The 12872-nt window shown below is 38.1% G+C and overlaps 1 protein-coding gene across 1 annotated transcript in view; it reads right to left on the reverse strand.

The window, feature by feature from the left end:
• SENP5 (SUMO1/sentrin specific peptidase 5) overlaps positions 1 to 9779 on the reverse strand; it is a gene marked incomplete at its 3' end in the record, with an annotated part of 34892 nt that extends 25113 nt beyond the window's left edge. The window contains exons 1-5 of the mRNA XM_008567482.1: positions 9540 to 9779; positions 8112 to 9401; positions 846 to 951; positions 561 to 699; positions 273 to 320 (exon numbers count right to left, since the gene is read on the reverse strand). Coding sequence (XP_008565704.1) covers positions 273 to 320; positions 561 to 699; positions 846 to 951; positions 8112 to 9401; positions 9540 to 9762 — 1806 coding nt within the window. The remainder of the gene's footprint in view (positions 1 to 272; positions 321 to 560; positions 700 to 845; positions 952 to 8111; positions 9402 to 9539) is intronic.
• Between the last annotated feature and the right edge of the window lie 3093 nt (positions 9780 to 12872).

The following is a 12872-nucleotide window of genomic DNA, read 5'->3' on the forward strand; positions in this document are numbered from 1 at the left end:
AACAGTCCCTTTCGTGCATCTCCCCATCAAAAAAAAAAAAAAAAAGCCCCTTCAAGATAACAAACACAAATAAGTAGGAAAACACTGTCACCATGACTTTCTTACGCATAAGTGATTTGATAAAACATATGCTCAACCCTAGAACATGATCGCAAAACCTAACCCTTTTTTAAAAATCTAAGAAACAAATAATTACATAAAGTTTAAATGCAAAAAACTATTCCTTTTAATACATAAGGACTCTCTCTCCTGAAGAGGAAATTTTCACTTACTTTGTCTGGGACTGCATCCATTATCAGCTCGCCATACATATTAATGACCTATAAAAAGTCAACATAAAACCAGCTTACTAACCCTACACAATTCACAACATCCCCATCAGAATGAATAACATATTGATACTGCTAACAGTAATCTAACATTTTGGAACCTGGAGTTAGTGAATGAATCACTTTAGAACGGAACAAAGAATTTTTGATTCCAAAAGATAATTGTCAACCCAGAGGTTATAATTATATTCTGTTGACCAAGATCCTTTGTCACTTTTCCACTACACTAACCTGGTCATTTAGCCAGTTCTGACCATCCAGGGTCACCAGATCATCCATATCCAGCATGTGCTTATTGTAGAAGATGCGGAAGTTGCATTTTTGATGTCTGGCCCGATAGTTTGTTATTTCCCTATTGATAAACGATTTTCTAAAACAGAAAGATTTTAAAAGGTTAAAAAAAACATGAATTTTATTCAATTTATTTCTAAGTATCTTTTTCCCTTAAATCAAGAGAAAAGTCACATAAGCTAACAATTTTATTTTCAAGGGATTATCTGTAGCACATTGACATACCTATTAGAAAAGTCTTCATTAAACACATCTTTTAATCTTCCAAGGACATCTTTTTCACTGAGTGGGACCAAACTGCCATACTTCTTCATAACTTCATCTAGGAATCCTTAAATAAAAGAAGAAAAGTTAAGATGGATAAACAAACCATTTTCAACAAAGTCACTCTCCCAACACTTAACCTATACACAATACTTATTCTTAACCTATATTAACACATAGTATTACATTACAATTTAAAAAATTTTTTTTAATTATGTCTTTTTTAAAAAAATAAAATAGATTAGGTCCTTATCGTTCTTTTTGTTGTTTGGGGGTTTTTTTAGGCCCTTCTCTTTCTAATCTAGAGGAAAATGCTGTGACAAATCATTTCACATTGTAATTTTAAGCTACTCATGCACCGTTAGAGGAAATGGCTAAAAAACTAAAGACTGGAATTTTTCCGTAGCTTATCCTTGGAGAAGACTCCTTTCTCCTAAGGAGTGAAAACTAAAGGGCTTAACCTGGTTAAATGTGTCTATCCTTTTGGTAACTGAAGGAATTGTTTTTAAAAATCACAATTAGAGAAAATTAATTGGTGAGATCATTGTCACTATTATTTGATAAAAGTGTATTATATCAGCAAGGGACAATATCATACAATTTGACAATTATTATACTCATGACACTGAATAACCCTGTGAGGTGAGCTTTACTGGATAACAGTGAGGAATATTTTAAGATGGGAAATAGAATTTAAAGGGTGACTTTTTGGCCAGACTATATAGGACAGTCTTCAGATCAATTTAAGTAATATGTATATGCATGTAATGGCTTCCAGGAGGATCCACTGAAGAAACATACCTAAACAGGTCCTAAGAAATAAAACCAGGACATTATTTCTAAGCAAGTACAAACAAGCTGAGGCAAAGCTTAGAAGCTCACAAAAGTACAAACACGACTTATGACTTAGGCTGTTCACTGATGCTAAATAGGGAGAGCAACAGCCTAGCTAACCATCAAGTCTGACAGATAAGTCTACAGAGTTCAAATGAGAAAAACGAGGAGGGCTGTTGGCCACATATCTTACCCAGCTACTTTTGTAACTCCAGGAATGGCCTCTGCTATGCATCAATACAAAACATACAGGAAAGGCTGGCCAGTTAGCTGAGTTGGTTAGAGCATGATGTTATAACACCAAGGTCAAGGGTTCAGATCCCCATACTGGCCAGATGCCCCCCCCCCAAAAAAAAAAAAAAAGACTGGACAGGAAAGATCTCAACAGTGTCCCAGGAATGAAGTGTTTTATTTCATACAGGGGGAGGGGCAGACAAGAGTGAAAAACCCATTTTTCCTCTCATTAATTTTCTACCAGCATGGCTCCAAATTTGAAAGGCTTAAGACAAAAGCAAAAGGTCAGGGTACAGTAAACAGGAAAGAGGTATTTGTTTATGCCTGGTTCTGGTCTAGGCTTTAGGCAAATATAGAAGACAGTAAGGTAGTCCCACATTCCAACTTAATCAGTGTAGGAAATAAAGATTTGGAGCTTCAAAACTGGGAACAGAGCATATATTTGCCTCTGGTGTTTACTGTACCATATCTTATAGTTACCCCTGTGTTTACAGGGTAATGGACCCAACAGAAGATAAGGAATCCCAACATTTGAAAAACTGCATTTAAGGAACAAATTTTATATAAAAATAATGGCCCTAACAACAAAAAATATTAAACTTTAGGCCCCACAACCCTGATTGAGGCTCCTCAAATAAGAAAGCAGTCTCCTCTACCAATGAGATATGGACCCAATTCCAAACCAGTATCATGGGAAAGAGCTGTTCTTGTTAAATGTTATTTCTGGGTGGTATTATGGAGATTAAGTTGTTATATGGTTTTATCTGTATTTTTATTTTCACTTTTAGGTGATAAACATGGATTCCTTATGCAGCAGAAAAGCCCTACGAGATCTTCAAGAACCCAAGGTGATAATATCTCACTCATACACACCATTATCTCATTGTGACCACAGCAAAAAACAGTTAAAGAATACTTATTATAAGACTTATAAGACAAGCACTAGCATATTTCATTTAATCCTTAATAATGACCTTGTTAGTTATTAAGATAATAGTTAACAAGATATACCTTGTTAGTTATTACAAAGATATTACCCCTACTTTACAAAAGGAGATACTGAAAGCTTAGGAAAGTTAAGAAGCTTCCCCAAGAACATTTAACTAGGATATGAAAGAACTAAGATTCCAGGCCATGTGACTATAGAAACTAGGCTGTCAGCTATTATGCTATGCCATCTCCAAAGCAAGAAACACCCATCATCTTTTCTCTACCAAAACAGTTTGGTTCTTCATTTCACCTTTCCCTTTTAATACCTGTGGGCCAAGAATTACCCAGAAACAGATCTCATAAAATGACAGTTAATGCCATTAGTCTTTACCCACTTACTTTCACTAAACTAATTAAAAAAGGAAAAATGCATTTGGAATACACAATTTGTTTCACTCCAGAAATACTTAAACTTCAATGTTACCCAAGAAACAAAGGATAAAATGTTAGGAAAAAATAACAGACAAAAACTATAGTGTATCCTACAAGTATAAATAGTAATAATACGAAAAATAAAACCTGAGGTGTTATTTTGGAAGTTAAATTACCCATCATGTTAAACTGACTGCACTGGATAGTTTTTCCTTGAGACTACTGACCTGGGTCACATCCCACCCTGAATGTGAAATGAACTTCACTGTGTTGAGCACATAAGAAATACAACCACTTGGTTCTCAACAAAATACACACCTCAGAAAGGTCCCACCAACAATAAGGAAGGTATAAAGTATCTAAGAAACTTAAGAAATGTACAAAACCTACATGAAAAGCTGCAAACTACTACTAAGGGGAGTAAGTCAATAATTCTTTGTTTTTTTAGACAGGAAACTCAATATTGTAATGACTGCAATTTTCTCTAAATTTATCTATAAATGTAATGCAATACCAAGAAAAACTATACTCCAATCCAAAATTCATCTCAGCTGGGCCGGCCCGTGGCTCACTCGGGAGAGTGTGGTGCTGATAACACCAAGGCCACGGGTTCGGATCCCATATAGGGATGGCCGGTTAGCTCACTGGGTGAGCATGGTACTGACAACACCAAGTCAAGGGTTAAGATCCCCTTACCGGTCATCTTTTTAAAAAAAAAAAAAAGACAAAATTCATCTCAGCACAAAAATTTGAGAACTTCCTAGAAAAAAAAAATTTTAATTAACAAAGAGAGGTGAATAAAGGGCAGGAGAAGAGAAAGAGGGCACAGTCCTGTCAATTACAAAACTAACTACAATAATTAAAACAAAACAGTGCTAGCATAGAAAGAGACCAAGTCCAGAAAGAGACCCAAGAGCAGGTGGCATTTCTAACCACAGGGAAAAGAATGAATTACTCAATAAATAGTATTAGAACTAAATCTTTTACTCACAAGTGGAATTCATTTTGGTGTAAAGAATGAGATAGGGACCCATCTTTACTTTTTTCCAAAGAACTAAATTAAAAATAACACATTAAAAGTCTAGAAGAGGCTGGCTGGTTAGCTCAGTTGGTTAAAGTACGCTGTTGTAACACCAAGGTCAAGGGTTCAGATGCCTACACTGGCCAGCCGCCAAAAAAAAAAAAAAAAATCTAGAAGAAAATAGAGTTAAAACATTTTTTATAAACATTTATTTTATAAGTGAGAACAAGCTTTTTAAGTTTTTTTTCCGAATATTGTGTACGTGACCATAAACATTTTAAAATAAAGTGGCAGTCACCCCAGAATTCCTTTTGAACGTTCATGTCCTTGAACATGTATTTCTTAAACATGTAAGTGGCATACTAACTCTTCCCGAAGCTGCTTTTTTCCATTCAATACACCATGGACACTTTTTCCTCTAAGTCAATTCAAAATGAGCTAGTCCATTAAATGGGCATGCTGTATTTTAAATATTCCCTAATGACCTAAAGTTGTTCACTTTTAGCTCTCTAAATAATGTGACAAATAAAATCCTTGATTTGTCTTTGTTCAGTTATTTCCCTAGGAAACACTGGCTAAAAAAATTCAAACTTCTGGGTCAAAGGGCATGCATAACTAAACTTCTAAATTTTCATTTATGATTTTTGCTATATACATATACAAGATTTTAAAGTTTATTGAGTCAACTTGGTATATTTTTATTGCTTCTGAGTTTCCCACCATGTGTAACAGTGTCTTACCAATATAAGATTATAAGAATGGTCTCCTGCTCAAACAACTCAATAACAAGAAAATTACCCAATTAAAAATTAGGCTGAGGACCTGAAGAGACACTTGTCAAAAGACAAACAAATGGCTGACAGGTATGGGGAAAATGCTTACCAGGGAAATGTAAATTAAAACCACAATGAAATATCATTTCACAACTGTTAGAATGGCTTTTATCGGGCCGGCCCGGTGGCGCACTCGGTAGAGTGTGGCGCTTGGGAGCGCGGCAGTGCTCCCGCCGAGGGTTCGGATCCCATATAGAGACCAGTCCGCTCACTGGTTGAGCGCGGTGCGGGCGCGACACCGAGGGTTGCAATCCCGTTGCCGGTCGCGGTACGGGCACAACACTGAGGGTTGCGATCTCGTTACCGGTCACAAAAAAAGACAAAAAGGAAAAAAAAAAAAAAAGAATGGCTTTTATCAGAAAGACAAAAGATAACAAGTACAGTAGTCCCCCCTTATCCACCAGAGATACATTCCAAGACTCCAGGTGGAAGCCTGAAACCTGACTGCCATCCATTGGAACCCGTTTTCTGTTCATGTCTTCCACCCACATATTCACGGCCTTTTCCATCTTAACTAAGCACTCATCGTGCACTGTGGCTGTAACTTTTGCAGTTTGTGGTGTGACAGCAAAACCAGCACAAATTTTTTTCCTTATCCACAATTTGATGGAGAAAAGATTCATTCTTACTGTACATCACAACAATCTCAGCATAAGTTTTTTCTTTTCTTGAGTCAAGAACTGTCACCTTTTCACTTGGAAGAAATCCGTCCCTTTACTGCTTCTCTTTGGCTTATCTGAATTGCCACCATCACTGCTCTTGTGCTTTGGGGCCATTATTAAGTAAAATAAGGGTTACTTGAACACAAGCACTGCAATACCATGACAGTTAATCTAACTACCAAGACGGATACTAAGTGACCAATGGGCAGGCGGTGTATGCATCATGGATACACTGGACAAAGGGATTATTTACATCCCGGGCTGGACAGAGATGGACAGTGCAAGATTTCATCACTCTACTCAGAACATGCAATTTGAAACTCCTGGGTTACTTCTGGAATTTTCCATTTAATATTTTCAGACCACAGTTGACTGCAGGTAACTAAAACTTTGGCAAGCAAAACCACGGATAAGGTGGGGCCTACTGTATTGGCAAGGATGTGGAGAAAAGGGAACCCTTGTACACTGTTGGTGAGAATGTAAACTAGTACAGCCATTATGGAAAACAGTATGTAGGTTCCTCAAATAATTAAAAATAGAACTATCATATTTCCTTTGGATATATAACCAGAGGGAGAACTGCTGGGTCATATGGTAGTCATCTGTATTTGTTTCTAGTTATTAGAGAAATCTGTCTTTATTCTAGAATAGCATAAACAACAGATACAGTTTTTTAAAGATTTGCTAGGACTCTGTACTTTGTGCCTTTTTGTGAGGAAGAACTTTTTATACATTCTTAATGGTTAAAAAAATTATTTAAATTACCAAGAAGTAACTCTCTCCTAACTCCCCAGAAAAAGCCATTTACAATAATTTGATACACCTGTCCAGATGTCCTATACAAATGCATGTGCACGTGTATATACACACACTCATCCTAGATATGGGCATATTTATCTTTTAACAAAATGATATACCATTTGTGACTTATTGTTTTCACATTATATAGACACCTTTCAGTATCAAAATACAGATCTAACTTATTCTTAAACAGCTGCATAGTATACCATTGCCTGAATGTACTATAATTTATCCTTCAATAGAAACATTCATTTTGGTTGTTTTCAAGTTTTTTTAGTACAATAATACAAGTAATGCCCCTATGCAAGCATATTTGTACTCTTTTTTTTTTATCTAGGATAAATTCCACAGAGAATGGACCAAAGACTGATAATGTCATACTGTCTTCCAAAAATGTTCATACCAATTTATTTCATGGGAAAGATTTTGACGAGAAGGCTTTTTAAGGCATGATGTAAAAAACTAGAAGCCAGAAAGTCAAACACAGATAAATTTTGTTATGTAAGAACTGAAAATTTATGTTAAGCAAAAATATCATAAATAATGTTGGGATACTGAGAGCTTTTATCTTTTGGGAGGGATAATTCTTATGACATTTATTGTTAGTAATTAAAACAACATGTGTACAACTAGAATGACGATGAGGTCCACGAAGGAAGGAATGAGTAAGTCTTGTTCATTGCTACATTCTTAGAAACCAGTGCCTGGTACATAGGAACTTCTCATACATTAAATAAATAAAACAGAAACAATCCAATAGAAAAACAGGCAAACAAAAACCATGCACAAACAAAAAACAGCCAATAAACACAAAAAAAGCCATTCGAACTTAAAAACTAAAAGCGCAAATTAAAACAAAACTCTGATCTATAAGACTGGCAAACCTTAACAAGTGTAAACTTGTTCAACTTTTTGAATGGTAATTTAACAATTCTCTTAAAATTTTAAGTGTGGGGCCGGCCCGTGGCTCACTCGGGAGAGTGTGGTGCTGATAACACCAAGGCCCCGGGTTCGGATCCCATATAGGGATGGCCGGTTCGCTCACTGGCTGAGCGTGGTGCTGACAACACCAAGTCAAGGGTTAAGATCCCCTTACCGGTCATCTTTAAAAAAAAAAAAAAAAAAAAGATAAAACTTTAAGTGTGAATATTCTTTCACCAGCAATTCTAATACTGAGAACTTAACTTACAGAAACAACTGTATAAATATAAATAAAATTATATAAAGAAATAATTTCATTGCACCATTATTTTACAGAAGAAACAACTGGAATCAATGCAAGTGGCCACCAATCAAGGATTAGTTAAGTAAGTTATAGAACACCAATATAATGCAGCAATACAAAAGGCTTCCAGAAGAATGTCTAACTGCTTAAAGGGAAATCCACATGTGAGGAAGAAAAACACAGAACCTTCTAGAAAGGATAATGAACAGCAAGTGTGGGTTAGGGGATGAGGGAGAATAAAGGAAGAGTGCATACCAGAAAGACAAACTGACAGCTGTTCATCATCCACTGGAGATGTTTTTTGACTATTCTTCCCACCTCCCACTTGATTTTCTAGTTTGAGTCCACAGTACACCAGAGGAGCTTCCAGTGGACTTTTACAGTAAGGATGGTCCAGCAACTTAGAACTGAGAATGTTCTGCTTGAGAGATCCATTTTCCTCCATCTGGTATGAGTTCTCATTTTGAACAGTCTCTTCAGACTCAGGCCCATCTATACTACACACAGATTTATCTCCTCCAGACACTGACAGTTTCACTCTGTCATCAGTGACAGTATTTGTCCAATTTTCCTGACCCAGAGTCACAATTTCTCTTTTGGTTTCTGAGATGAATACATTACCAGAATGATGTTCTGATAATGGGATGTCATGAATCAGCTCTGTACACTCCCACTTAGGAGAGGAACAGGGTGACTGGTCCCAGGTATATGTGGCACTGCCATTCTGTTGGTCAGGGAATGCTTCATCTAAACTAAGCTCTTTGCCCAAGAAAGGGCTTCCTTTAGTGTGGCCATCAGGCACATGAGAGTTCTTTCCCTTCACCACAGCATTGCTGTCCATTTCCGGAAAGTACGGCTGATGCCAATAAGAAGGGTCTTTAGGTTCTGGGGAAGGGAATGGGCTGCAACTGCCGCCCTCACCGTTCCTCCTAAGGGTCTCTTGATGGTCCCCAGTGACCTTCTGCACCCAGCTTCGCTGGACTTTTCTTAGTTTGCAAATTTTGCTTTTTGTTCTGAAGTGCTGGGATCTGAGAATCCTGTATCGAAATCTAATCATGGATAATTTCTCATACATCATCAGAGGAGACACTTTTATCCTTCTATGTTGGTTAAGTTGGAACGTTTTTCGACTCAGGGGTCCCCCATTCCTGTGGTGCTCCAGACCCTGGTAGCAACTGTAACAAAAGCGCTTTCTCTTATGGTTGCTCAAGGTGACCACAATCGTGCTGCTCTCAGCTGGATTTTGGCTCTCCCCATTGAACTTCATGGGAAAATCAGAAGCTTGTGGCTCTGTCCTAAGTCTTTGACCACTGGCCTGACCTAAAACACTATATGCTGGTAAGTCAGCAACTGCCTTCAAGAGACTTTTCTCCCCACAGTATTCATGGTCAGAGTTCTTTGCTGATGACAGCAACTTCTCTGCTTGGAGTTTCAGGAGAGTGCTTGAGGATGAAATAAAGTGTTTACTGTCCTTTCTTTTCACTTTTGAGGACAAAGTACTAACGTTTTGAGTTGCCACATTGGACTTGGTCTTAGTACAAAAATGTTCATCCTGTATCCACGTTTTCTGGATTTGAAGGGCTGAGGATGAAATAAAGTGTTTACTGTCCTTTCTTTTCACTTTTGAGGACAAAGTACTAACGTTGTGAGTTGCCACATTGGACTTGGTCTTAGTACAAAAATGTTCATCCTGTATCCACGTTTTCTGGATTTGAAGGGCCTTCTTTCTACACTGGAAATGCCTCAAATGTCTATTCCTAGTAACTGGCCTTCCCAACTTAGCTTTCAGTATGCATAAGTGTTGCTGCAAGTAAAACTTCTTAAAGCCTCCAAACCCAGTATTCCACTTCTCAGAAAAGGCTAAGTGGATTCCTTTCCTCCATAGAATTTTCCTGTGTTTTTTCATTTTTCTGATGCATAATGATATCTGGATGCAGCTGTAAAGAAGAGAAAGAAAAGTTACATTTTGATCTAAAAATAAGGTCATAAAGACATATTCGCAGCACTTAAGGTAAAAAACTGAAAAAAGAGCATAAAACACTTCAATTTAGACTATCAGACATAATGAAATTCTACCTAATCAAGGTTTTCAGGGAAGAAATGAGTACTCTAACAAGACCCCATTTACTGTACACCTGCCTGAGAGAAGTTTCAAGAATCATTTCCCAGTTTCTGGTGGAATGCACAGGGCAGAGAAAAAGAATTTCTAAGTGTTGGCTCTGCTTCTCATTAAGTGACTTTAAGGAAGTCACCCAAATTCTGTGTTCTTATTTACAAAATGAAAGATGGGAAAGGGAGAAGGAAATAAATACCACTTATGACTGATTCCAATCCATTTATTTATAATTTGCCCAGAGCAAAACAATTTGTTTCGTTCAGCAAATTTTTAAAAGAAAGGGCAGGTACTTTTACTCTGTAGTTATCCACAGGTAAATAAATATTCAATAAATACATGTGCTATCAGTATGTCATGTTCTTCTTTTGCCAAATATTTGGTCTTCCCATTTCCTGGCATACAACTCTTAAAATCCATGTAATCTCCAAAATAACAAATGTCTTTTTGTATGCTAATAATTGAATGATGGCTGGCAGCACCTAGGTAGCTTAAGGAAGGGAGCTGGTCACCAGAAAGACAAAGGTATGAGTACAGGGTTGGGACTTTCAGCCCCAATCCCCAGCCTCTGAGGAGGGGAGAGGTAAAGGTTAAGCTGATCAGCAATGGCCAATGATGTCATCAATCACGCCTATGTAATGAAGCTTCCATAAAAACCCAAAAGGACTGGGTTCAGGGAGCTTTCAGATAGCTAAACACACAGAGGTTCCTAGAGGGGGGCACCAGAGAGAGGACAATGGAAGCTCTGTCCTCCTTCCCCCATACTTAATATTTACAGATGATGAGATGCATAGGGTAAGGTGTTTCTCTGACTTCTGTGAGCTCCTCCAGAAAATTAATCAAACCCAAGAAGGGAGTCATGAGAACCCCAATTTATACCTATAGTCTGACAAAGCACAGGTAAAACAATGTGGGGTTTACAATTGGCATTGGAAGTAGGAGGCAATCTTGTGGGACTGAGTCATCAACCTGTGGCATCTGATGTATCTTCAGGTAGACAGTGTCAGAACTAAATTGAATTAGAAGACACCCAGCTGGTCACCTGAAGAATCTGCTGCAGAACTGATTGCTTGCATGATGTGTGGGGGCATCTGGTGTCAGAAGTGTGTTGTGAGAATATAGTAAGAGAAACTGAGTTTGTTTATTCCCCTATATTCTTAGGGATATATATGCAGGGACAGGACTCTAACAGGTGCTTTCACCCAGTTATGGTTCTGGCTCTCAAGTGAATATAAGGAAAAAGAACCAACACAAGCATACACACATGAATTTCAGGAAAACACTGATAGATGGCAGATGGAAATGAATGACAGTCAAAACCAAACATGATTTTCCTTCAGGATTTAATATGATTGATGGATCTTGGATGTGACCAGCGCCATTTTATACACAATAAGCACAAAATAGCTGCCAGCCTTTTCCTTACAAGAAACTTCGTGGTTTCTGAGACACAGAAACTCCTCTACTTCCGCATGGGTGCAACCTTCCACCTGATTGCATCCGCCAGCCTTATCTTCCACTCCAGCACCAAACCCCTTCCCTGATTATGTCAGCCTTCCCTACAGTCTATATAAGCTCTCCCACCCCCAGCCTGGTGCTGCCCTCCATTTTGAGCGCAGCCCAGCAGATTTTCTCCCTTTAATAAAGCCTGATCATCACCCGGCACCTCAGCGCATTTTCTTTCAATGATCTAATATTATTGGAGGCTCTTTAGCTTAGAAATAAAGGCACCAACCATTGCAGGTAGACTAGAAGAAATACTAGACTATAAATGAGAAACCAATATTCTAATTTACTAACAAACTACTAAGAAAAGCTGTATTACAGGATAGCTGACCAGGTAGCTCAGTTGGGTAGAGTGTGGTACTGATAATACCACGGTCCAGGGTTCGATCCCTGTATCAGCCACCAAAAAAAATTTTAAAAAAATAAAAGCTGTACTACCTTTCTGTGCATCAGTTTTCTCTGGGGAAAAAATAGAGGACTCAAGATATGTTTACCTAAAGTCCCTCTCCAAATCCCACTGAGATGACAGAAGTCATTTTTAAAAAGGCAAAAACTCTTAAACATAAAGACAATGAAAGAGGAGACAGGAGCAATAAGATTTTTGAAGGAGGCAAGCAGATGAATGAGTGATAACAGACTTATTAACAAGTCGAAAGAGCTGAAATCTAAGCCAGCAGTAGGAGAGGCCAAGAAGCAGCAAGCTACAGGACCGCAAAAAGGCTCAAAATTGAAGGTAACAAATACTTATGAAGATCAGGAGTATGGGTGGAGCTGAAAAAGGAATGACTTGTTGAAAGTCTGAATAAGCAGCAGTCAGACCTCCAGAACCCTTCTATCCTGGCAGATAGCATTTTCACTTTCTGGGGAGAATGAACAGAACAGTTGGGCACATCGTACTGAGGGCAGAGGTACACTAGGAGGACAATTGAATTTACACAGTGAATTCCCTTCCCAACCCTTTCTACCCTCAAGAAAGAGACCAGTCTAGTTGGGGGAAGAGGGGGGATTTCATTCAAAGAGAAAAGACCAACAGACAGTGACATTTGGGAGTGCCTCAACAAAACAGGCCTGGAACAATACTCTAGAGTGTATCCTAAAGTTTAACAAACAATTAAACCCCAATCCCTCCCTAACTCCACAATAGCAGGTAACCATCCCTCCCCTACCCCAAGATTGAAAGCTTATCCTTCAGAACAGACAGAGGGATTCAGGCACAGTTTGAAAATAGAATTATACAGTGAATATGAGACTCCCAACACTCTTTCCCATTCATCTCCCAGGACCCTGGCAGTCTATCTTACCCATTCAAGTGGAAGACTAAAAGGTTCTTCTCTGGAGAACCTGCTTAGTACACAAGAAAATCCATAAAGATATAGGTATTCCCTACAAAATGGCCC

This window comes from Galeopterus variegatus, unplaced genomic scaffold (genome assembly GCF_000696425.1).
Source record: "Galeopterus variegatus unplaced genomic scaffold, G_variegatus-3.0.2 Scaffold322, whole genome shotgun sequence".
NCBI lineage: Eukaryota > Metazoa > Chordata > Mammalia > Dermoptera > Cynocephalidae > Galeopterus > Galeopterus variegatus.